Raw genomic sequence first — 27,609 nt, forward strand, 5'->3', positions numbered from 1 at the left:
GAGCGGCTGGGCCCGTGAGCCATGGCCGCTGAGCCTGCGCGTCCAGAGCCTGTGCTCCGCAGCGGGAGAGGCCACAACCGTGAGGGGCCCGCGTACCGCCAAAAAAAAAAAAAAAAAAGTGGCGCATAAGTTCCCAGTGTTATTGATCTTGTGACCCTGACAGGAGACCCTAAACACCGTGCATCCAGCACTTAATATGAAAGCATACGCGCACACAGCCTCGGCTGCTCTGGTTTTACAGAAGGAGAGCCACACGCTGTGGTGCAGGGAGAACTCCCTGTAAACCCCGGCACCGCGTGCTACGAGCTGTCCCCCCCAACCCTGTCCCCGGGATTTCTGCACTTGTTTCAAAGCACAGAGAAGGGTCACCCACGGGCACTGACGTAGTTAAGGGTGTGAATATGAACAGAGAGCCACGCGGTCACAGTAAAAGTCGGACCTTTTACGTGTCTATGAGACACCACAGTAACTAATTTTTGTTTTCTTTGGCCCACACAATGTTGAAAATATAATACAAACTGATTTCATATCTACCTGTGACTCCGCGCCCATTACTTAGGACTAGTGTTCAAAGCAAAACAGCTCATTTGACAGGACACCCCCCAGCACTCAGAGGTTATTTTAAAATAAAGGGAAAATCTATAATTTACAATGACTATTTAGAGATTGTTTTAGCAAACACTCCCTAAAGAGTGTATATAACATATTATCCAGGGTTTCATAAATTCCAAAGAGCAGCTACTGTCAGGGACGCTTGTCAGTTTCATAAATTCTGCCTTTTACAAAATTCTATGTAGCCCCTTTAATAAATGGCTCCTACGGTTCTTTGATTAACAGAATCAAAATTACATGAGAAGTGCAGTTTAAAGGGTTTTTGCTGGTTATGCCATCCTAATTAAATAAAGAATAACTAACTTAAATACTAGGGTATATTAAATAATATAGTTAGCAACAATTCAGCCTCCAAATGAAATAAGGAAGTTCTATAAATGCTTTATTTCAAAGATTTGATATGAAAACAACAGTTCTATCATTTTGACCTATGGTCAAAAGATAATGAAATTTTACACTGATTCCTATTAGAGTAAGTATGAAGTTTACCTCTATTACATGCGCCCAAATGGACAGTTCTCTGAGAAATGATCAAATACATTATTTAAATTAAAAATAGTTTACGTATCAGATTAACTGACATAACTGAAGAATTTCATATAGACTTTTTTTCTCTGATATACCTTGAACGTGAGGCAATAGCTTACGGTGGGGATGGTAAGTAGGCGCACACGCTAAACAGTTTATAAACAGGACTGTGGTTAACGACACTTCTTTTAACCTGACTTTTTATTACTAATAACTTAATCTGTGCAGCAAAGTTAAAGAACATTACAACAAACACCTGTACAGCTCCCACCAAGAATGAACTGTTATTTCTCTAGGTTTTTAAAACCACCTCGTACAGGTAAGAAAGACCCTAGATAAACAGGCCACAGTTCACCCGGCCTTGGAACATGGCCGCCATTCTCCAGACACACCAGCAGCTCTCACATCCCCACACGTCTCTAGTGAACTTGGAATTCAGTCATTCGTTGGGCTAAAGAACCCTCATGAGGCCTCACTCCATGCTGGGTTTTGGTGGGCCTCACGGAGATGCTTTAAGCTCTCAGGCCTCAGTGCTTGTCTGCAAACCAGAGAAATTACCACCGGTCCCGCATGGATATGGCGAAGAATAAATAAGCATATAAAGTGCCTGAGACACAAAGGCTGAGGGGAACCTGACGGCCAGGAAGAGGGGCTGCAGGAAGGCACCCATGCAGCCACCCACGAGGACGGCGAGGACGCAGGCGAGGGGCTGGCGGGGGAGCTGAGGGAAAGCGGAGCACGGATGTGCCCGATCCCCAAGATCACGACGCATGTCGTGCCTCTGGGTTCTGGTTTCGTGCTGGACACCTGGCCGCGTGAGAGGGACTGGTCCCCGTGCTGGTGACGAGGTGCAGGGCGGCTGGCGTGTGCCGAGGTCTGGGTGGGAGTGAAAACTGTCAAGAAAAATAATCACAACATTAAAGCGAAACACACTTACATAACGTGAACGATCTCGTATTCATCATACCACAACTACAACTTTTGGAAGAAAATTCACGACAGAGGTGCACAGAACGAACCTTCTATCTCACACCGTGAAACCCACTTGAGGAAGCGAGAGGTGTTTGGGAGGAATAACGCTGTGCGTGTCAGCGATCGTGTGAGCGGACTCGGCGACGCACGCTACTGCTCGTGTGACGCCCGCGAGGCCCCCTCCTGGGACACGCCGTCCGGCCTGCCGAGTGGCTGGGCCCTCCAGCTGGAGCGTGCCACACGCTCACCTTGGACATCTACCCCTGACCCAGCACGCACACAGTAAACGGCAGCAGCTACTTTCACAGTGATCTTCCCTGACTCTCACAGCAGCGCTGGAAGGAACGGCCGGGCTGTGGGACCGCATGTGTGCGGCCAGGACCTGGCGGCCGAGCGCAGGGACCGCTCCTGAGCTGCGTACTTCCTGCAGCGGAAGCCGCCAGGGGACATGCCTGGGCTCTGGCTACAAGAAACGCTAGAGGATCGCTATGTAATTATCGTTCCCCAGTTTAAAAAATAACAGCTAGTAGGGATATCACTGAAATGATGGCAAAAAGTAAGGTAAATGTGCTTTTCCATAAGACACATTCTAGTTGAAAGAACGAACACACGTTACACTTCTTCTCCGCAGTCTGCGCTCTTACCAGAGACCTTCCTCCCACTTGCCGACCCGAGAGCGAGCCGTTTCTTTCTGTTTCTCTCTTCCGTCTGAACGATTACAGGTACACACGGGGGCCAAGGAGGAACAGGAAAAACTTCACAAAGTTTCTGAGATGAAGCTTTTAATCTGATGTTAATATTCACACAGCTCTCCTGGAGGAATTGAAAACAAAAGGTTCTCCCGCCGAAGTGAATGACCTGACAGTTACAAATGTGATTATGGGCCAGTTCTACTCCAGCAGCCAAGGCGTGCCTGCTGCTCTACTGAGTAGGGGAGCTGATTCGCAGTGAAAAACGTGGATGTGGAGGCCTCCCTGTCGACCACCCCTCCTTCCTGGAAACATGTGGAAACGCACCCTGGACACTCCCTTTCTTCTGTGTGTGTGCAAGTGCACACCGACAGCCGGAGTAAAGCAAAACGCGCAGGAAATTTCAACTACAAGTTTGAGGAACATGGAATGCCAGGGACTGGAGGTCAGGAATGTTATCTTCCTTTCCACCTTCTGCACTTGTTGACGGGAGCACCGCACACACACAAGTGGACAGAGCAGCGTCACGACAGGCCCGGCACCATCATCCCTTCCACAAGGGTCCCCGAGGGCCCCAGCCACTGCCCCGTCACAGCTGGAGCCAATCAGAAACATACCACCTCATCCACGAGCACGTCCGTGTTACGAATAAAAGAAGAGCTCTTAAAATAAACACAACCCCAACGCCATCACACCAGAAATGACCCTAACCTCTCCACATCACACGGCAGGCCGGTCCTGACTCCCAGCTGTCTTGTCTCCTGTGTGTCGGGCTTTTATACTGTGGTTTGAATATGGACCTGGTGAGGTCTCCCAAGCCTGACCCCCAGCTCTGTCCTCAGAAACTCCCCGAGGGCCTCAGTTGCCCACAGTCTGCACTTAGTGGCTTGTTGGCCCTGGGGCTGATTCGCGCGTTTCCTCTAGGCCCGGGATTTGCTGTGACGGCGCTGGACAGAGGCTGCAGAGATGGCTCTGGAGCCCACTACGCACGCGGGGTGGACGGAGGGGGCGGTTCTCTGCCAGGGGCACGACACCTCCCCGCCGCCCCCCGCAGGTGGTCAGTCCCCAGGCCCGTAAATCCGTCCTGGGTTTAAAGTGGCATGCACCTGAATCAGACCCCCAGAGGTCGCTGAAGGCAGAAATCTGACACTCCCGAGCGCTGCAGCCACGCGAGTGACAGGTATTTTCCACAGCCAAAGCCACGTGGTTCCAGTCGCTCCATTCACAGACGACTTCTAGGCGGGGAATCTGGGGCCGTAGAGTGGCTGCTGCTTCAACTCCTTGATTAGCTGTACTGCAAGCGCTAAGGCTCCAGCGCCGACTGTGCTGCGTCACCTGGCTTGTTACTTCCTACCAGTCAGAGAAATCGCGAGAGTAATTCCACGTACGGACGAAGATCCCCTGGAAACAGGGCAGGCGGAGAGCCACCACAGACACGTGCGAGCAGACGCTAACATGCTGAATGTATTGTTGCACTTACACGTATAGTTTAAAATAATTTAAAAGGTAACTGAAGCCCAGGTTTGAACTATTGCTTTCTCCTTCTGGGTTATGTTTAAAAGCTTTCTGTTTGAGTAGATACCTGACAGTCCTTTATTCAGTTGCTTAATGGAGTTGGGGAGAATGAAATAGAAAACAAATTCAGAATGGCTTCTGAAAACTGAGCAAGTTAAAAAGATGACATTTTAGTGCTTACATTTATGTCTCTGATCCATGTGGAGCTAACTTTTGTACACGGTGTGTGGATATGCAGTTTTCCCAGCACCGTTTGTTAAAAGGACTACTCTTCCCCATTAAGTATCTTGGCACTCTGCTGAAAATAACTGACTGTAAGTGTTAGATTTTCTCCCAGACTCTCACTTCTGTCCCCTCGGCCCTGATGCCTACCCTCCCAGCAGCACCATGGCGTCTGGATCACTGTAGCTCTGTAGTACATTTTGAAATGAGGAACTGGTGAGTCCTCCAACTCTGTTCCTTTTCCAAGACTGTTTCAGCTACACTGGGTCCCTTATATTTCCGTATGAATTTTAAGATCACCTTGTCAATTTCTGTGAAGAAGGCAGCTGGGATTTTAATAGGGATTGTGTAGAGTCTGCAGATCAAGTTGGGAAACACTGTTTCCATTTTAATACTATGAAGTACTGATTTTATCTTTTGGTGCTACTGTCAATGGAATTGTTTTTTTACTTCTCTTTTTGGATAGTTTATTGCTAGTGTATAGAAATAAAATTCTTTTCTGTTTGTTGACCTTGTTCTAGTAGATTTTTAGGGGATTCCTTAGGATTGTCTACACGAAGACCGTGTCCCACACAAATAGATAGTTCTGCTCTCCTGCACAACATGGATGTCTTTTTCTTCTTCTTGCCTAACTGCCTTGGCTGGGACCTTGAATGTTCACAGCAGTGTCACTCATCATAGACAAGAAAACAGAAACAACTCTCTAATGTCCATCAACTGATAAATCGATAAATAAAATGTGGTGTATCTGTGCAACAGAATGTTACTCTGGAATGAAAAGGAAGCAATTACTGACACAGGCTACAACACGGATGAACCTTGAAAATGTTATGCTGAGTGAAAGAAGCTGGTCAGAAAAGGCCACGTATTGTATGGTTCCATTTCTGTGAAATGTCCAGAGCAGGCAGATCTATTGAGGTAGAAAGGAAATTAGGGGTTACCAGGGCTGGGAGGCGGGGAAGGCGAGGATGGGGAAGTTGGCCGATGTGGGCTGGGCGGGGGTGTGCGGAGACCAGACACTGGAAACTCAGAAGCTACACCAAACACTAAGGGCGACACAGCCTCACTTCTGTCACTTGAATCCAACGCTGTGTAGTGATGACTGTGGCATCTTCCAAAGTATCTAAGTTGCTAATAAATCATGTTTTCGATGACTTAGAACTGACACATTTGAACAAATGACTAGCACTCCTCATCAAATGAATAATAAAATGTTAGTTATTTTGCCACTTGAGTAGATGTACTCACATCCTGTTGGGTTGAAGAAACTGTAATATTTATGCAGACAGTCCTTCATGTGACACATGTAATTACTTAACATATTAAGATGAATCATCAAAATATTTTTAAAATTTCAGTGGTGTTTTTACTCTGCAGCTGACTCTGCAAAGTGCTGAGCGGGAAGGTCAGTGCTAGTCTCGGGCTTTCTGTGCCCTCCTGACAGCAGGTAAGTATAAGATTCTACTGGTTACTAAAGAGTCAGCAATGCAGAATGATTTTTCAAGTCTTATCTTAAATATTTTCATGATTCCCTGTGGACAGAAAATGTGACAAAAGGTTTGTTTGTGATTCCTGGGGGAAAAAAAAAAGCTGTGGCTCTTTAACAAAGCAGTTTTTGGGGCTACAATGAGCTAAGCAGGCAAAAAGAAAATCCGTTTCCAAAGAAAAAGTCCTGCGGGCACCATTCTCCGGGTGGCGACAGATGTGACTCACAGCCATGCAGAGGAGGCGTCGGAGAAGCAGACACAAAGCTTTCTGGTCAAACCTTCCTGGGCTGTGATCTGGCCTGAGACCAATATTCTGCAGGCCGCAGAGGAGCGGCTGCGGGACAGTGACCCACCTGCACCGGGCAGGTCTTTCTGCAAAGATTCTGGTCAAGCAAAGTGACAAGCACACACGGTCAATGGCTGTATTGACACACGGTTGCTTAGACCTTATGGTGCAGGAATGGAAACAAAAGTTCTAAAAAGTGGTGACTAATTTACCAGACTGCAGAATACGCATCCGTTTAAAAATTATTCGACATTCTTTGATGCGGAGTCACATATTCTCTTTGCTGTATGTGAGGCTTTCTCAAAAGACCACGAGCCCTGAACGGCTGGCATCTGTATGTGTGTGCTACCTCGACTGGCCCACCACCCCAAACGTCAGACTCCCTCACATCCCGGCACCTGCATCAGCAAACAGCTGCATCAGTGAGACTGTGCACGCCCGTCGTAAGTGAGGCCCCAGTCGTGGCCACTAGGCAGGAGAGGCCGCAGTGGTCCTCCGGTCGAAGGACATCAGCACACGCTCCGCTGCGTGTGTGTGCACTGATTGGCACACACGTGCTCTGGTGCCCTTGGAAACCATGGAAACAGCGCTTCCCCAACACGATGCCGTCCTATGAAACTCACACGTGATTCCAGTCTAAACAACGTGGCGTGTTGGGTAATGGATGCTATAATTAAAATGCGTCCGGAAACCTGTTGTTTCCGTGGGTGTTTCAGGAATGGCTTTGTTCTACACGAAGATAAAAACTAACAAAGGAATTAATATATGGCTTTAATAGGCTGCACCTGAGTCAAGTTTTAAAATTTATGAATCCTCGGCAGCATTGTTCTCAAACAATGGCATTGTCGTGGTAGCCAGGGAGGAGGTGGAGGTCCTCCCGGCAGGTTCAGCGCAAACGATCTGTCCTCCGGGTTCAGCATCGTTTGCGCATTGAGCACATAACGCCTAGTATTTCTGGTCAGTGTCAATACGCTCTGCATCCTGGCAGTTGACAGATGTCTACTCCTGTCGAATGAATTACTTTATGTTTCACGCACTGGTGGCCGCAGATGTGTCACTATAGCAACATCATTAATTTCAGATCTTACCGGAAACGTGCACTCCAATCAAATCTAATTATAGCACATCGCTTTCTTGTCCACGAGAAGGAAACTAGAATGCAATTACTGGGATACTTCATTTTCTATTCTGCTGTGGCAAATAAGAGACACTGTGATGAACGCTTCTCGTCAGAAAGCTTATCGATGAAGCACAAACCCAATTTACAGCCACACGAAGGACCACCTCACAGTTTCGGGAGCCACGGAAGGCTCCTGCCAACAGCTCATTCCTAACCTTCTTGGCTGACGCTTGGGCCACTGAGATGTTTGCAGACTGCCTTCCTCCCCTGCCTCTGACACCGACAGGAGGTGCTCCACAGATGGCGTTCACCTTGGGATTACTGAAAAGGGCCTGAAAAAAATTCTAGACCAAAAAATTTAAAAAAACCTCTGCATGGCTTCAACATCAGAACAGATGACTTCTAGCATAAAAAGGCCTTTTAGAAAATGAAATGCAAAATATTTTCTCTAATAAATTTTATATAATTTTTCTGTGATTTTTAAAAAAAATCTCAGGAACCACGATTATTTATTAAGCTAAAACCTTAAGAAGCGATGTTCTTGCCTTTTAAAAGCAGCAGAGTGAAATGTGGGAAAAATGAGACTTTGTCTTTATGACTGGGCAAAAACCACTTATCCTTACCCTGAAAGTAACTCCAATTCAACAAAGAAAAATGGAGGAGCTACAGAACAATAAACCAATTATAGTTTAAAATGCAAAATAAAAGTTAGCCTTTTAAGGACAAATAATGTCACAAAACCTTTACTTACTGATATCAAACAGCCAGAGACACAGAGCCTTGCGTTTACTGTGTGTTCTCAGGCATGTGCTTTCTGTTTGTAAATTAAGATGAAATAATAGGTCAATATCACTCTAGGACCATTACAGGCAGATTTAAAATGTCCACAAGAGGACTTCTGGTCCAGACCAGACCTGCTTCCCCCGGATAAGCACGACCGCAAGCTCAGGAATGGTGCAGGAGGTGCCCGCAGGAGGCCTCTGGAAGGTGGTAGGAAAGGCAGCTGGTGGGGCCCAGGCCCGAGGATGAGCCCAGGGCTGCATCCGGCATCCCTGCCCCCAACCCTTCCCCTGCTCAGCGTTTCCCCGCGGCGCCCGTCCATGCGGAGGTAAACGCCTGCACTCCGTGTCACTGCTGTGTGTTTTGTAAGGACATGCCACAGTGTGCCGTTGTCCTGGTGGTGACTTTCTCTGTGTCACATCCGACCGTTTGTTCTTGTGGCCAGAACATCGCTGTGAACATCCTGGTACATCTCCTGGTGCAGATGCTTCTTTAGGGAACAGACACTGGGCCGAAATGCCCAAGACCCGCTTTACAAGGCAGTGTGCCACGTGCCGCTCCCACCAACAGTGAGTAGGACCTCCCCATTCGTCCTGTACTTGCAGACACGTCAGATTTTTAATGCAGGAGGAATGACACGTTCATTGCATTAAGGTGTCCTACTCACGAGAACAGGGTGTCCACCCATTGAATTAGGTCTCTGTAAAAGGTCTTTTAAAATTTAAAAACATACATCCGCATGGTTCTTACCCATTTCTTGTTAAAATTTATTTCTAATTACTTTATACTTTTTTGTTGCTATTCTAATTGGCATCTCTAGAATTAAGTGTCCCAATTGTTGCTGGTACAGAGAAATGCAGTTTAACTTTGAATACCGAGTTGATATATGTAATTGAACTCTTACAATTCTAGACATTTTCCTGATGGCTCTTCTTGGTGTCTGTGTGAAAAAGCCATTGAATTTGTTTTCTTTGGGAACAGTTCTCCTGGTTGAATTGGACTCTGATCTCATCTTGGTGGCTCCTGGTTTCTGACTGTATGTATCAACAGAGGCCAGGCTGCCTGGTGCTGTAGCCAGGGGCTCAGGGCGGTCCTCTCCTGTTGATGGGCAGCCTCATGACTCCCTGTATCTCGCTGCAGATCCAAGTCGGCTATGAATTCAGTATCTCCCCAGGACTCTGTTCTGGAGACGTTTTCGTACATTTCTGTAGGTCTCTTCACGAGCCATTTTGAGTTTGGGTTTGCTGTGTCCCTGCTTCTCCATCAAACGAACTCCAATTTCTGGGTCATCTAATGGCACTTTTGCTTGGTTTCTAGTGTCGTTAGAGATTTATCCTTTAAAGTTTTTCCCATCCGTGCAGTGAGTTGGGAAGGCATTTTCTCTGTCTACCTTGTTTTTTTTTTTTTTTTTTTTTTGCGGTACACGGGCCTCTCACTGTTGTGGCCTCTCCTGTTGTGGAGCACAGGCTCCGGACGCGCAGGCTCAGTGGCCATGGCTCACTGGCCCAGCCGCTCCGCGGCATGTGGGATCTTCCCGGACCGGGGCACGAACCCGCGTCCCCTGCATCGGCAGGCGGACTCTCAACCACTGCGCCACCAGGGAGGCCCTCTGTCTACCTTCTTGACCCTGAGGCCCTCAAGTTGTTATTTCTGAGTTATTTTGATTTATGGAGCATTACCTTACGGGTCAATTCCTCAATGTCCCACCAAGACAAGTCCTAATGAAAACCAAATACGATCCAACAACTGGATTTTGACTGAACTGCTGTAAACTTACAAATTCCTTATGAAGGCTGGCTGCTATAGAATACTGAATTTTCACATTCGGGACACAGTACACCTCTCCACTAATGCCAGTCTTTTACGTTTCTCTGTCAGGTCTGGTCACTTTCTTCATCCCCAAGTTTATGCCCACATGTTTTACATGTACTTGAGCTATCGTGAATGGGATCTTTCTTCTTCAGTCTATTCTACACATAAGGGAGCTATTTTTACTGCCATTGTTATTTTAATTTGTAAGCTGCCACTTTACTGATTTCTTATTTTTAGCAGTTCATTTCCTTGGTTGATCATTATATCTGTAAAAATGTTTCTTCTTTTGGTTGTGGACCTTCTATCTCCTGTCTCACAGCAGTGGCTGGAGTAACAAATGTTAAATCAAAGCATGGCACAGATTAGTCTTTCTTCTTCCTGACTATAGTGAGGACTCATCTAATATTTTATTAAAAATAAAGTTTTTAATTTTATTCAAGACATATTTTCTTTACCGTTTATATAAATATTCTTTTATTTCTGGTTCGCTAAGAATTACTAGGATTTTACACCATGAATCAACAAATCAAAAAGGGATTTTAACCCTTAGATATGGCTCTTGTTATAGTTCTGGATTCAATTTGTCTTTTACTTAGTATGTTATGGATTGACAAGAATTCTCTGATGAAAGAAAGAAAAAAATGAAATAAGGACAAAGAGAATTTGGAGCATGCAAACTTAGGGTGGGATAAATCATTTGTGGTGCAGCTCTTTAGGAGAATGTCACTGTTAAAATACCAAATTCACATATCTTATTGTTATTTTCTTCTAATAGCTCATAACTATCATTCTATAATAAACAAGCCCTTTTTGCTCTTAAGAAGCCAATAGAGAGGTGTTAATACAGGTAGTTAAATAAAACAAAAACACAACTGTAAGGCTGTAGAAAGTTCAAAATACAGAAATATATCTTTTAAATCTCTAAGAATGTCACATTTTGCTAATTCTGATGATATTGTTATGTTAGAAGATGAAGATTAGCTGGAGGCCAGTTTCAAGGGCTGAGTCTGGGGAGTTTCTTTTATTTAATTTAATTAATTTTTGGGTCTTTGTTGCTGCGCACAGGCTTTCTCTAGTTGCGGCAAGCAGGGGCTACTCTTCGTTGCGGTGTGCGGGCTTCTCATTGTGGTGGCTTCTCTTGTTGCGGAGCACGGGCTCTAGGCGTGCAAGCTTCAGCAGTTGTGGCACGCAGGCTCAGTAGTTGTGGCTCGTGGGCTATAGGCCCGCGGACTTCAGTAGTTGTGGCACGCGGGCTCAGTAGTTGTGGCTCGCGGGCTCTAGAGTGCAGGCTCAGTAATTGTGGTGCATGGGCTTAGTTGCTCCGCGGCATGTGGGATCTTCCCGGACCAGGGCTCGAACCCGTGTGCCCTGCATTGGCAGGCAGATTCCTATCCACTGTGCCACCAGAGAAGTCCCAAGTCTGGGGAATTCTAACCATGAATTCAATACTCTGTTTCTCAAACACGTGCAGGCGCACGCGCGCGCGCGCGCGCACACACACACACACACACACACACACACCATAAACGTGTGTGGGCACAGACACACCAGGATCCCCCCGCCACTAGATGCCTCCAGAGGTGAACGCGCGCACAGCGGTACCTGTCTTGTCGGTCAGCAGGTACACCAGGCGCCCCAGCTCCTCCGGGATGGTGCTGGTCCGGACCACTGTGCCGGGAATATTCTCATCTTTCATAATCATCCACCCGTAGGCGGCTTTGCCCATGTCCAGGTTCACACGCAAACTGCCAAAGAAAACCCATCGCAGTCATTAGTGTGATCCAACACCTCACGTCCAGGTTTTCCATATAAATTTATTTACTTAAATGCACTGTCTTTAATTTACATGGAATAAATAGATCATATTGGATTTCAGACTTTAAGATAAATGAACATGTTGACATTTGAGTCAACAGGCGTCTTTTCCCACGCCCAGAGCGTGTCAGCAGATGCCAGTGAAGCAGGTGCCCCTACTCGGCCCTCCAGCCCGGTTTGCGACGGCGGCCGGACCTGGGAAAGGTGGACGCAGTGCAGCTCCCCATCCAGGCTCAAAGGGGAGAGCGCCATGTGGAAGGAAGGCGCCGGCCTTCCTGGGAATCAACATATGAAACGGGTCTGGATATCTGGCCCGTCATTTTACAAAAGCAAAGTAGCGGCCCCAGTGTGATGAGCGCCCTGTGGGAGGGGAACAGGCTCCGCGGGGAGGACCGGGCAGGTGGAAGGCCCTCTGAGCGTGCGAGCCCCTGGGCCAGGCCCTGAGACCAGAGGACCAGAAAGGCTGAGAGTGGGGCGCGGGGCCAGCCCGCCTCACGGAGCCTGGACTTCAGGGTCAGAGCCACGATCCCCGAGCAGGCTGAGCCACGGCCCGAATTACGCCTACGGTGGACCGTCCCGCACCCGCCCGGCATGCGTCGTTCTGCTGGGGTGACTGATGTCCACGGCACCAGTACCTGTAAGCTGCCCTCCGACACAACACTGACCATCTCCTTCCACCAACCAAGAGCCGCTGTGGCCCACCCATGCCAGGTGTACACACTGATGTTATGTAATTTGATGAAATGGGATTATTAACAGAAATCAAGAGATGTTTTTCCACTTCAGTGAAATGGAATGGTTTTGAAAGATTGGATAGTGATGAATTGTTTTAAAAAAATATTTTTAATAAGGTGTGAGTGAGACAAAAAACATGGAACTTAAATCTTCAGGAAAATTCTCACCAGACAGATCTGTAAAATCCTTTTCCCTCCGCCATAAGGAAATCCAAAGTGGAAATTATAAACCATGCACTACAAATACCTCTTTGTATGAGGAAAATGCAGATTTTCAAAACATACTTAAAAAAAGGGCCAGAGCTCTACATGAACAGACCGTAAAACGTAACGTAAACACATATGTGTCTGATTTGTCGAAATTCGTTTTTCTCGTTGACCCATTTTTAAGCAGCCCCGTTGTGCAGGACGCGGGCCGGTGGTCCAGGAGGAGGGCCTGCAGGACACCGGCTGAGGCGCTCCGCCCGGGGACTGCTCTGCCCTGTGCAGGGTCCGCTGCCCTCTGGCCTCAGCACCCCTGGGACAAGCCTTCTGCGAAGCCCATGGAGCCAGCCAGACCGCGACCGGCATTCCCCGGCAGCCCGCATCCAGAGTCGTGCTGCACACGCCTGTCCCCCTCGCGTCTCCCCACACACTCCCGTCACCTTAGACGTCTACGTGTTACTCTCTGACCCAACTTTTCCCCGTGATTCTTTCTCCAAAACCCAAATTCCACATACACAAACTCCCCACGTCTGAAACCTGTTCCCTGGACACCCTCGCGATACCGCCATCTCCCACGGGGGCAGACGTTCTGTGGACAGTCCATTGGGGTCCCATGTGGGGCTCCAGACTGCTCACCCCTTTTCTGCTTCCAACCAGCAAGGGCGTGAATAAAAGCCCTCTTTCCTTTGATGCCTCTACAACACACCATCATCTTCGTGGATAACCACAAAGTTATTCTAAACACGAGTTCAGAATATTTAGGATATTAGAGAACTGTGAAACAAAACAGAAGAGCTTGACAACCGCAAACATTAGTGAGGATGTGGGGAAACAAGTATTTTAATGAACTGCAAGTAGAAGTGTAACAGTGGAGCCACTTAGAGAGGACCTGGCAGCACGCAGTGAAATGAAGACCGGCCGGACTGTTCCCGGCCGCACCTCTTCCAGCCATCGGCCCACCGGGAGAAGCCCCGACGTGCGCCCAGCAGCACGTACCAGGATGCCGTCCGTGCGGCACTGATCATGAAAGCATCCAAGCCGCCCAGCAACAGTATAGTTAAAATTGGGGCAACAGCAAACCGAGGTACAAATACACTTAATACAATCATATTTATGAATGTTTCAAAAATACACAAAACTTTATAATGTTCACGGGTCCCACCATATGCACCAAGGCCATAAAAACATGAACAGAAAGGACCCACCCCAATTTCGGGAGAAAAATCACCTCTGGGGAAGGCAGGAGCAGAGAGAGGGAAGGTCCATGACTTTATGACATCTACCTTCTTAAAAAGAAAAAGGATCTGAACAAAGACTGAACATGTTAAATCTATGGCAAACACAAGGGCATTTGTCACTAGACTCTGGACCTTTTACTTACCTTAGAAATTTCATAAGTTACAATTGTATAGTAAGATTGCAACTTAAAACAAATGGTGGTCCATCCTACCTTGGACAGTTTTGTTGCAATCCTGCCTGAAAGCACAGGACTAGAATAGAGACCTTCCAAGCCTGGAATTCTAAAGAGCTCCCTGTAAGGACACGCGCTAAGAACGTACCACTGCGGGGAGGGCTGCTTGCTAGCTGTTCCCAGAGCAGCTCTCTCTATATACCAGGTGTGTCAAAAATGTTCAGCTGTGTCTAATTTTTTTTACACAGAATATTTTTATTCACAAGATTTTTATTTCATTTGATTAAAAGAATGCACAGGCATGAAATGCAAACTATAAGTGTGGCAAAAAGAGTGAAATCTGGCGACGAAAACCAGGAAATCCAAGACATCCAGGGGGTGCTCGTAGGCAGGCAGACACCCAGGGACGTGGAACAATACTGCACTGAAACGACAGGGGCTGGCATGGGGAAATGTGCCACGGCCCAAGCTAACGCTGAGATACCCTCAGGAAGAAGCCAGCACAGAAGCAGCCCATGAACCAGGAGGGGCTCCCAGGGTTTCGGCGAAAAGTAAGAACCACCAACAATGAGAGGCCCCTTAGCAACGGTGAAAACAGGGCCTAGATTTAGAGGTAAGAAAATTTCATTTGTTCAAGAGGCGAGAATTTGGAGAGCCAGTAAAGAAAATATCCAATCACAGTAAAGGAACCAAACACCTGGCGCAGGGGTGCGGGTGCCACTGTCCCTCAAGGCAGGACGCTGGGCGTGGGTGGCGGCCACTTTTACGGCAGGTAGGACACGAAAACGTGGGTGGGTGAGCGGCAGCCCTTCTGCACGCCTCCGAGGCAGGCTGGTGAAGCCCTTTAGTCAGCAAGGAGTCACTCAGCCCCAGACTATCACCAGGTAGAACAAGGACAGAGGAATTATACCTTTGTACATCACCAGCCGGGCCTCGTTCGTCCTCATTAACAATCAGACCTAAGACCACTCAGATAGGCTTCAAGGTCTACCGGGAAGTCTGCACCTGACTTAATTCTACCAGGAAAGCAGCAGACAAGACGGACCAACTCCATGTGGTGAAGCTGCTTGTGTCCAACCCTGCGACCTGCCTATTAATAAACACACACTTGGAAGGCGATCTCCAGGAGTCAGTCAGCGAAGAAAGCCTGCAGGCGAGTCAGAGAAATTCAAATAAAAGAATCACAGTTCATTTGTCCATAACCTTCACATCTTACAGATTATAAGACCTGTACTCGTCAGAAAGAAAATCTCTAACTGACAGCGACACACACCTTGTAAAGCAGCCCCTCGCTAGCTCTCGGCTCTTCCGAACCCTGCTAGGAGGGTGAGGACACGGCCTGCGCAAGGTGACCTGCGGGGAGAGCACCGCAGTCCCTGGGCCTCCCCTGCCCCAGGGGCGCTGGTCCAGGACGTGCCATCGCCTGCACACAGCACCTGGCTTGTGTGAGCCCCAGGGGTCTCCCATCAGCTGTAGGGAGGCGCCCGGAGGGGTGGCCAGCCAGGAGGAAAGGCTGGCAAAGTACTGGGGAGCGTCCTGCCAACAGGCACTAAGTAGCGGCCGCCCAGGAAGAGTTCAGGGTGCTAGGAAGGTTCGAAGAAGAAAAAGAAGGATTTTACAGGATTTCTCTGGTGGCGCAGTGGTTAAGAATCCGCCTGCCAATGCAGGGGACATGAGTTTGAACCCTGGTCTGGGAAGATCCCACGTGTCGCAAAACAACAAAGCCCATGCGCCACAACTACTGAGCCTGTGCTCTAGAGCCCGCGAGCCACAACTACTGAGCCCATGAGCCACAACTACTGAAGCCCACAGGCCTAGAGCCTGTGCTCTGCAACAAGAGAAGCCACGGCAATGAGAAGCCTGTGCACCGCAACGAAGAGTAGCCCCCGCTCACTACAACTAGAGAAAGCCCATGTGCAGCAACGAAGACCTAATGCAGCCAAAAATTAAATAAATAAATTTAAGAAAAAAACAGAAGGATTTTACAGGGACTTATCTGTGATTTGGGTGTGGTCATAAGACAGAGTCTCCAGGAGTCAGGGAATAAAGTGAGAGTCAGAGTCACTTGGTAACACGCAGGCCAGATGGCCAACGAACGAGCAGGAGCCTGGTGGGCACAGAGCAGGGGCAAGGCCTGGGCGGGGCATGTGACCCCTGTGAAGACGGCCCAGCTGGCTCCTTGGAGTCGGGAAGACAGGGCTCTTCTCTGTGTGCTGTGGTCTCCTTGCAGCTTTTGGTCGAATTACTTTTGAAGACATCAGCCTGCCTCAGGGATCTCAAGGCAAGTGGGTTCCTATCTGCAGCCGGACGGGCCTTTCTCAAGAGCCTGCAGTCTGCACTGGGCATGGGGCTGAGCGGGAGCCAAAGGAGCATCTCTCAGGTTCCTCCAGGTCGTGCTCCTGAGATCCGGGCCAGAGAGGGTTTACTAATACAACCACCGCTGTACAGAACTGTAAGAATATAATACTTCATGAAATACTACATCACAAATCAATACCACTGGAATAGTTTAGGTTGACTACAAACCTAAATCCCCTCAAGGAATGTACAAAGCAGTAGTTACTAGTGAAAAAGGGAATGGAGATAACCTTCACGTTCAGAAAAATAAAGCAGAACTACTGCAGAACGCAAGTTCATGGTTTACAAGTGAAAAACTATTAAAAGGAAAAATACCTTCAACTAGGACAATAATACCATACAGGTAGGAAGTAGAGCTTAAGTTTACTCTGATTCACACGGTACATCTTGATCAAATGTTAGTACAGGGATTCCCTGGTGGCGCAATGGTCGAGAGTCCGCCTGCCGATGCAGGGGACATGGGTTCGTGCCCCGGTCCGGGAAGATCCCACATGCCGCGGAGCGGCTGGGCCCGTGAGCCATGGCCGCTGAGCTTGCGCGTCCGGAGCCTGTGCTCCGCCACGGGAGAGGCCACAACGGTGAGAGGCCCGCGTACCGCCAAAAAAAAAAAAAAAAAAAAAGTTAGTACAATAATTTGCTTTTTAATGCAAAAAATTTCTAGCTCAAACTTCAAACACCAAGTTGACAGAGTAATTATCATCACCATATTTAACTTACTTTTTAGTAATGTTCTAATTTAATGGAATTTAAAAACCCAGACCTCTATTCGACTAGTACTTTATAGTTACATGATTTGTGAACAAAAAAATATATGTTAAGCCTACTATTTTGAGTATTACAGTAACAGATTATAAGGTAATAGATACCATATATATATTTAAGCTAAATTATGTTGCTAATTTACAACTGTGAAATTATCTAGAGACCTACTCCAAATAAGTGGAAAAGTCATTGCCATTTTAGATGGTCAGCTGAACCAGAGGCAGTTGTGACCTCTACTGTTATAAAGTAAGAAAAATGAAATAAAGCATCTTCATGGGCCAGGGTGCTCAGGGGAGCCACCGAGAGGAACGTGTGTGAACCCGCGTTACGCTACAGAGAAAGCACGAGGTTAACTTTAGACATAAGATCATCCTAATGGTGGCATTGCCTTTTCCAAACAGTCTCATCTTACAGCCGCAAAAGTGTCTGAGGAGGCAACCTGGACCCTGAATACGTGAGGTGTACTTTGCTAAAACATGCAGTGCGACCCCACTGGCGCCCCATGAGGCCTGCTACATTTCAACTTAATTTGTTACAATTAAACCTGCAGCATTTATCAGAACCAGGTGAAACAGCCCCAGCTCACACCAGGCTCCGCAGGGAGTGAATCTACCTGAAATAATTCACACGCATTCCTCTGAAGTGAGACGTATGTTTGGATCCTAATCTGAGCAAAACAAAAGTCATTTAAATGACAAGTTTTATCTAAAGTAATCAAAACCTTTTCCTGTAAATTGTCATTTAAAGGAAAAAGCACAGATGCTATTTTATCTGAATTTCCCCCCCAAAATTTTCATTCTGTGATTCTTTAAAATTTTCTTGACACCACCGATGGCAAGGGATGGTTCCAAAATGTTTTCACTAGGTGAATTCACCCATGGCCATGCACTGGGATGGTAATATTCTGTTACTGGTTTGAACCTTTCTCCCAGGCTTCAGACTGCATATTCTATTGCCTACAGGGTATCTGACCTTAGATTTACCACAAATACCTTTAAATGAATATATGCACGATGGAGCTAGTTTTCCCACTTCCTCCCCATCCTGTGCCAAACAAAATAAGAGCAAATTTATTCTTGCTCAAGGAGGAGACGCTTCTCCTACCAGTGAATGGTGTGATCTACCCGTCACCCAAGCCAGAAACTGGAAGTGACTCTAGGTTCCTTTTTCCAGATAGTCCACTCCTGTCACATCAACCCCCTAAAGTCCCCTGAAGCTGCCGCACTGGGGGGAAGCACGGCTTAATGGAATTTTACAGGAATGATGTTACATATGACTTGTATGGATTCCTAATTCCCAAATGTACTAGTTCCATGATCTGGGCTGATGACAGACTTGACCCTTCAGAGCTTTGGTAACGGCACCTGGAAAATGCCACGTGTCAGCAATAGCACATCAAAGCGGGTGGCTGAGAGTCATGCTGGTGGAGCAGATGATCACTGGCCCTGAACAGCCAGAGAAGGTTTCACAGAAAAGGCAGAGCTGAAATGGAAAGCATGGGGGTGGGCAGCACGTGGGTGCCACCTAGGAAGGCAGGGGGTCAGCCAGGCTCCGGGGCTCAGAAGACATGGACGTTTCGTCACTGGCGGATCGGATATTCCCCCCAATAGGCTAACTGCCCCTGTGATTTGTGTCCACTGCAACACACAAGAGGATAAACAAAATGTAGTCTTGGGTCCCAAGGAACAGAAAATCTAGTTAAGTATGGAAGGTAGGTGAAATCGGTAGAAGCAAAATTCTAAACCACATCATCAAGTTCTGGAGTGGGCGTGGGTGGACTAGGGATTCAAACTAAAGTAGTGTTTCAAAAAATAAATTGAGCCTCAGTGTTCAAGGTGGACGGAACCAAAGAAAGCCTGGAGGCCAGAGGCAAGTAAGGAGGTGGCACGGGCCGTGGGCTTGGTAAGCACGGGTCCTGCAGTTCTGAGACCACGTCTCCCACGTCAGGAGGACGGGCACAAACCCAGAAGGTTCTTCAGGGAGAATCAGTCCATCTTCTCAGGTCCCACAACAACCAAATACTGATCAGAGGGTCAAATCTTGGGGTGAATGGAGACAGAGGAATTCAGGATTCTCCCAGCATTCACAGTGGTTTCAGGCCGCATGCGGGGCGGGGGGGGCGGGGGTGGCTTGCAGGGCTGTATGTGCACGCGTGCATGTAAAACATCTGTGTAGCAACAGTACAAATACACACAGCAGAAGTGAGGCCAAATAGTCTGTGTCAATTACGTGAAAGGGTAAATATTCCTATTAAAAATAGCACGTCTCTCAGTTTCTAAACAAATAAATCAATATACTAATTATAAGCAATTTAACAGATACACCTTAAAATGTCTCCAAAAGTCAAAGGATGAAGGAATAGCAAAAGGAAACAGGGCAAACACGCCAGATCCAGCAGAATCTTAATAACGAAGCTGATGGAGGGAAAGCCAGGGGCAGAAAGTCAGGAGCCTCCCCGGCTGCAGAAGTTCAGCTCAGCTCGGCTCTCGTCCCAAAGGGAACACTGCCCACGGCGAACCCACGCAGCAGGGCCCCGGGGCTGGCAGGAGGTGGCCCCGCGCTCTCAGAGCCTGCCATGCCCGGCCAGTGCGTACGGCCACCCCCGTGCTGGGCCTGGACAGTCCACACTGCATGCAGGCAAGCAGTGGCACCAGGAGGCTGGTGCCCCTCTCGGGAGTTTTCCTCAACGGGTTGGAGAGAAGTACTCGCTTTTCACAAGTGTAATTAAGAAGGCAGAACATGAGCCCGAGGCCTCCAACGCCATCTGTGTAGCCAGGTGAGGAGGGCGCTGGCCAGAGGGAAGCAGAGTCCACAGGTGCGGCAAGAGCCCGAGGGCACGTCGAGCTCCCTGTTCCAGCCACACCCAGACAGAAGCGGCTGTCCTTCCCCAGGGGCTGTTCGGCACGTCGGTTATCCCCCTTTGCCTTACACTCACATCATCTAAAAACTGCATCAGTAGCTCTTTCATGAAGAAACACCATAGTCTAGTTAAAAGGCAAATGAGGTAGTAAATGTATTTGATAAGATGAAAGAGGTACTCAGCATTCTATTAAAAGCCAACACCAATTGATACAAGAAGCTGAAATGTAAGAAGAGCCAGGACAAAGGCACCAAGAGCAGAGTCACGCGCCTGGCGCGCTGCTTTATACACAGCTTCGCCCCATGGAGAAACAGGTGAGAACGCTTGAGGTGCAGAGGCTGGGAGACCTGCCCGCGGCCAGAGCTGTCATGGCATCAACGCAAGAAAGCAGACTCACACCCCCTGATTCAAGAGCCTGCAGTCTGCCTCTAAGACAGATACTCACTCTCCTAGATCAAGGGTGCTTTTTAATGACTTCTAACTTTGAAATAGTTTAGATTCACAAGAAGTGGCAAACAGGACAGAGTCCCGTGTGCTCTTCACTTGCTTCCCCTGAAGGTAACATGTTGCACGACCACTGCATGTTACCCAAACACAGACCTGATGCGACAATACGGGTAACTCAAATGCAGACTTGATCCAAGCTCTGCCAGCTTTACACGCACTCTCTGCTCTGTGTCCCACGGAGAGATTCCCATCACCACCCTGTCCACCCATCTCCCCCAGGACACAGACGTTTCCATCATAGCAAGGATCCTCCTACCCCTACCCCTCGAGTCACACCTGTCCCAGCCCTACCCATGGCAACCAGTGATGTATTCTCCACCATTACACTTTGTAACTTCAAGAATGTTATGTCCAAGTTATCATATGGATCAACAGTTTATTCCTTTTTATTGATGGATAGCATTCATTGTATAGAATACTATACAAGCCTTCATTTCCCAGGTTTTCTATGATATAGTTGTATTTTGTTGTTAAAAGAAAGCTTGGTGCATTCTCAAGAATAAGGTTTATCATATTTGAGACCTCAAAATTTTAGGTTGGGAAGTACTGCCATGGAAGTTAATCAAATTTGTATAACTTCCTTTACACAAATATTGCAGAGAATTCCCTAGTGGTCCAGTGGTTAGGACTTGGCGCTTTCACTGCCGTGGCCTGGGTTCAATCCCTGGGTGGGGAACTAAGATCCCACAAGCTGCACAGCACAGTCAAAAAAAAAGAAAAATTGCAAAACAGTTCTGTGACCTAGGGTAACGGGAGGTATTTTATTTGAACCAATGTTCCCACTGAAAACAATAAGAAATACTGTATAATTTTTTTTTTAATTCTTAAAAGAAATAAAGAACTGAGTAGATAGTGAGAAATTTCTGGACTAAATCTAAATCAGCTACCAGAGAGGTCAGGGACGACCATACAATCTCCTTTGCCCTGAGAGCACACGCCCTCCCCAGGAGTTTGGACTTGCTCTTCCATAGTCCACCTGTGCAAGGAGCAAAAGTAAAGACCAGGAACATCAAAAGGTGGAGGTCCAACAAGAGGGCCTCCTTCCCATGACGTGGGGGGCCATGAAGGGCTAACCCTCAAACTTAGAGAGAACCTGGACCAAGGCACCTACACGTGGAGATGGAGCCAGGCTCACGTTTCCTGAATAATTCAGTAACTGTGAACCTTGAACTTGGATGAAGATGTTCCAAGACAGGCAGTACCTCCAAGTACACAGTTCAGAAGCAGGGTATTTGTGTTGGAAAAACATATTTTCATCTTTTATTTCAAATGATTCCTATAGTTAGCTTTTTAAATATAATTGCAAACAAACAAAACCCAAATAAACCACAGCACAACACAACAGCAAACACCACACAGTACCCAAACAACATACCATGAACAAGAGCCACGAGGAAAAAACACAAGAGAACAAAACTGCGAAAGGCATCAGATATTACACGTGACAGACACAAACTATAAAACACCTGGATACACAAGAACAATTAGAAGAATACTTGCATGGAATAGGCAAATAGAAAAATGAAATAGTCAATGTGATATAGAAACTGAATAAAATTTTTAGAACTAAAAAAATACCAATAACTGAAATTAAGAAACTGATTGGTTTAATAGCTGATTAGACACAGCCAAAGATGAAATTAGTGACTTGAAAGACAGGGTACTAGGAATACTGTTTATTCACAGAATAAAGTACAGAGACAAAAAGGTGGGAAATACAAAAGTAAAAACAGGAGAAACAAAGGGTACAGTGTGGATATCTAACCAACCTTGAAAGAGAGGTGACAAAATAGGCAAAGGCAGTATTTAAAAAGACAAACTAAGAATTTTCTTGGATGAATGAAAGAAACCTATCTACAGATTCTAGAATAAACATTCATCTAGATATTATATCAGAGAGCAGGACACCAACAACAGAGAGAAAATCTGAAAGAGGCTGGAAGGGTCACAGGGGAGTAAGATTTAAATGACAGCTAGTAGACAGCAGCCATGGAAGCCAAAAGAGAGTAAAATAATCATGACAACTTAGAAATCTATACACAGGTGAAACTATTTTTCAAGAAGAAAAGCCAAGCAAAAATCTAGAGAGTTCCCAACAAAGACCAGCACTAAACAAAAACTAAAAAAATAAATTTCTGACAGAAGAAAAATTATTCTACGTGGAAGGTGTGAAATGCAACAAGAAAAACAAAACATGGATAAACCAAAATTAAGAGGGAATCTGTAGGAACTTCCCAGGCGGTCCAGTGGTTAAGACTCTGCGCTCCCCATGCAGGGGTTCCAGGTTCGGTCCCTGGTTGGGGAACCGGATCCCACATGCATGCTGCAAACTGGGTGTCTGCATGCTGCAACTAAGAAGTCTGCATGTCGCAACTAAAGATCTCTCATGCCGCAACGAAGATCCTGAGTGCCACAACTAAGACCCAGAACAACCAAAATAAATAAATAAATATTTTTTTTTAAAAGAGGGAATGTGTAAAACAGTAATATTGGGCTTCCCTGGTGGCACAGTGGTTGAGAGTCTGCCTGCCAATGCAGGGGACACAGGTTCGAGCCCTGGTCTGGGAGGATCCCACATGCCGCTGAGCAACTGGGCCCGTGAGCCACAACTACTGAGCCTGCGCATCTGGAGCCTGTGCTCTGCAATGAGAGGTCGTGACAGTGAGAGGCCCGTGCACCGCGATGAAGAGTGGCCCCCGCTCGCCACAACTGGAGAAAGCCCTTGCACAGAAACGAAGACCCAAACACAGCCATAAATAATAAATAATTAAAAAAACAAAAAAACCCAGTAATATCTTGGAGTTTAAGAATAACTACAATTAGAATAAATGACAAAAATGGATTAAGTCAGAAGGGGTAAATGGAGTTAAACACTTCTAAGGTGACATGCAAAGGAAATGATTACCTTTAGACTTTGAGAAATTAAGAATGTTTTTAATTTCTAGAATACTAAAAGAACAGAAACTGCTTAGAAAACTTACAAACTACTAGAAAAAAAGTGGAATTATAAAAAATAATAAATAAAATGGTAAGAAAGTAGAAAAATATAGAATAGTTAAGTCACATTAAAAGCACAATATAAAATGATAGATTTAAACTAAAAATACAACAGTATTACAATAATTGTGCATGCACTAAATAGTCAAAAATTATGGGAGTAGATAAAAATTAAACTTTACGCTATGTACAAGAGACACACATAAATATAATTACACAGAAAAGTTGAAAGTACAAAGATGGAAAAAGACATGCCAAGCAAATTAAAGCCAGCTGGCATTCCTATATTAACATAAAACAAAGTAGAATTTAATGCAAAAAGGTTTAGCGGAGATAAAGAAAGTCCCTTTGTAATGAGAAAATGCCTAATTCAGAAGAAATATATAGCAATTTAAATTTGTATACAAGAGGGAGGGGATATGGGGATATATGTATACATATAGCTAATCCACTCTGTTATACAGCAGAAACTAACACAACACTGTAAAGCAACTATGCTCTAATAAAGATGTTAAAAAAAATTTGTATATAGTCAATGCCAAAGTCACAAAATATATGATACCAAAAACAGACAGAATTCCAAGGAAAAATAGATGAATTCACAATACTGATCAGAGATTTAAACACAATCCTCAGTAGCTGTTAGAAAAGAAAGAACAAAATCAAGCAGGGGTACACAGAAACTGAAAAACAAGATGAACAATCTTGACCTAACGGACATATAAAACACTGCAGCCAACAATTCAGATTCCATGTTCTTTTCAAGCACACAGAGAATGTTTACAAAAACCAACTAAATATCAGGCCCTATAACTAGTCTCAACATATTTCATAGGTCTGAAATAATGAATGCTATGTTTTCTGACAACTATGCAATTAAGTCAAATATGAACAAAGACATACTTAGAAAAGTCAAATATGGTTGTAAACTAAGAAATAACTTTGTAATAACTATGGGTCAAAGAAGAAATCACAGTGGAGATTTAAAAATATTCTGTAGTTGACAATAACGAAAACACTATACATATGAAAACTTTTAGTATGCAGCCAAAGTAGTACTTACAGAGAAATTTATAGCCTCAACTGCATATATTCAAAAAGGGGAAAAACCGTGAAAACTAGTGAATTAAGCATCTATCTGAAGAAGTAAGAATAATAGAAACCAAAGAAGGTAGGAGGAAAGAAATAAGGTAAGGTAACATTAATAAAATAGAAAAATATTATATAGCATAGAAAATCAATAAACTCAACCTTAAGACTGCTAAAGTTGACAAACCACTGGAAGACTAATCAAGAAAAAAAAGAGAAAGGGCAGAAATAAGTATCAAGAATGAAGAAGATCAATATCACAGATCCTACATATGAGAAGAGATAACAAGAAAACACTATTAACAAAATTTAATTTAAAAACTTTGAGGGCTTCCCTGGTGGCGCAGTGGTTAAGAATATGCCTGCCAATGCAGGGGTCACAGGTTCGAGCCCTGGTCCCAGAAGATCCCACATACCGTGGAGCAACTAAGCCCATGCCTGCAACTACTGAGCCTGCACTCTACAGCCCACATGCCACAACTACTGAGCCACGTGCCACAACTACTGAAGCCCATGCACCTAGAGATCATGCTCCACAACAAGAGAAGCCAACACAATGAGAAGCCCTTGCACCACAAGGAAGAGTAGCCCCTACTCACCACAACTAGAGAAAGCCCGCAGCAACAAAGACCCAACGCAGCCAAAAAAATAATAAATTAAATTTTTTTTAAAATTTGAATATTTAGGTACAGTTGACATACTTCCTTAAAACCGTAACTTTTCCAAAACTGACTCAAGAGGAAATTAAAAGCCTGAAAGCAGCTTTTCTAACTCTTTAAAGTTAACTGTTTAAACTATAACTAGTTCAGAAATATAGTTAAACTAGTAAAGAAATCAACTCTGTCAAACATCTTTCCACAACAAGAAGTTCAGGCTGACATGGCCTCCTTGATGTAAATATGTCCAAGGGATAAATAATTACAATTTTAAACAAAAATATTTTAGAGAAGACTCATCAATATAGTTTATGAGAATAGCATAATCTTGATACTAAACACCAAAAGAACGATGTAAGAAGGAAAGTTATGTCAATCTCACTCATGTAAACCAATGCAAAAATTTCACAAAAATTACAAGCAAATGGAACCTAGTAATACATGAAGGTGTATTATACCATGACCAAGTTGTGTTTTTCCCCCAAAAGAATACAAGGTAGGTATAGCATTAGAGCTCCACAGCCCTCTGCCTGACCCATGCCAGCTCTGGTCTCTGAGTTATTCTTCCTTTTTCAAAACGCAGCACATGTTTACAGCTAGGAAGCTCTATCAGCCCATTTTCAGCCTGCAGAATTTGGGATTCTGACAGGCTTCTGATCTTGTCTTGTCTCTGTTCCTTCCAGTCCAAGCTGGCAGTGTTACTGCTGGTGTAATATTCTCAAAATCTCTGTGGGGCTCTCGTGTGTGTCATGGGGGTCCACACGTCCACACAAAAGGCTCCTCCACAGGTCTTTGCTGGACAACCCCATCTATTCCTCACTTCTGCTGAGATGGCTAAGTGGGTCCATGAGTACCACACCTAATCTCTTCAGCAAAAGGCTGTCCAGCCACATCCTTGGACTTCTCTCCTGTGCATGCTTTCCAAACGCTGAATCTTCTAATATTAGCATCTTCTGCAACCTGGATAGGCTAAAAATTTCCCAAGCCATCAATACCTAAATATCATTCCTACGTCTAAGTAAGGTTGAAAGTACTCTTTTCCCCAAGCATGCTTCCTGGAAAATGAGGCCTTACTGAAAATATCTGGTAGGTTAGCTCAAACTTGTAAAATGTCGCAGAAAGGGCACCTGATTTGTAAATAACTTGACAAAAACCTCCTAAGAATCTTCCTTCAACAAAACTTCAGGAAAGTTAATTCCAACTTTGGAAGCGAATTTTGTACCTGTGTAGATAACGTTTTCGACACTCCCTTCTTGGTGTACTGACCAAGCAGGGCTCTGAGCAGGGCACCAGGCGCTGCCCCGGGCACGTGGTGGAATGTGCGTGTGGGCATTTCCCTGGCAAGCCTCCTGCACACCCGCTGATCCAACCGCCCAACCTACAGAACATGAGAGGAAAACTGCCTCCCAAGCCACACAAGCTCTCATCGACATCAGCGTTTACAGAAACACACCCTATTGGCAAGAGGTTCTCAAGTGTTGCTTGGAAGGAACGCGCTGTCGCCTCGTGGAACACCATCGTGCTTGTACTGCCCACATCCGCCTCACGTGGGTAAACCCTTCCTGACCCAGCACTGGCAAGACGGTTGTTTCTGATCCGCTAGACTTATGCAGCATTTTAACGCGTATGCGCAAAGAACATAATCATTAGAGACATGTAACTGCAAGTTGCTGGCCTGAGGGAATCTGACGTGCCCCGTAAAGTGTTCTGATCGTTTGCTTTGTGCTGTCAGTGACACAACGAACTACGGAACACACATTCATTTTAGAGTTACAGGAGTTACGTCTTGTACTATTTTCCTTGACAGACAAAGTAAACTGGATCAGGTGACTCAAACATCTTTAATTCTGTAGAGAATTTCTATGAAACAGCTTTTCTTCCTTAAGCTGGAAAAGCCTTTTAAGAGTGTTAGGTCAGACAGATGTAGAGAACGAACCTATGGACACCAAGGGGGGAAGTGACGGGGGGTGGTGGTGGTGGTGTGACGAACTGGGCGATTGGGATTGACATGTAGACACTGATGTGTATAAAGTTGCTGACTAATAAGAACCTGCTGTACAAAAAAATAAATAAAATAAAATTCAAAAAAAAAGTGTTAGGTCAGTAGAAGAAAAAGCACTTTACTTTTCAGAATTGTGTATTTTGCAAAACAAAAAAAAATTTAATCTATTCTTTCTTAAATGCAGAAGCGTA

The 27,609-nt window shown here is 45.7% G+C and overlaps 1 protein-coding gene across 5 annotated transcripts in view; it reads right to left on the reverse strand.

The window, feature by feature from the left end:
- ATP9B (ATPase phospholipid transporting 9B (putative)) overlaps window positions 1-27,609 on the reverse strand; it is a 217,405-nt gene that overhangs the window by 47,741 nt on the left and 142,055 nt on the right. For all 5 annotated transcript variants that reach the window (XR_010932969.1, XM_067698791.1, XM_067698793.1 and 2 more), the window contains exon 13: window positions 11,626-11,768. Coding sequence is in view for 4 of the 5 variants with exons in the window: in XM_067698791.1 (XP_067554892.1) it covers window positions 11,626-11,768 (143 nt within the window). In the remaining variant the exon portion in view is untranslated. The remainder of the gene's footprint in view (window positions 1-11,625; window positions 11,769-27,609) is intronic.

This window comes from Pseudorca crassidens, chromosome 12 (assembly GCF_039906515.1).
Source record: "Pseudorca crassidens isolate mPseCra1 chromosome 12, mPseCra1.hap1, whole genome shotgun sequence".
Lineage (NCBI taxonomy): Eukaryota > Metazoa > Chordata > Mammalia > Artiodactyla > Delphinidae > Pseudorca > Pseudorca crassidens.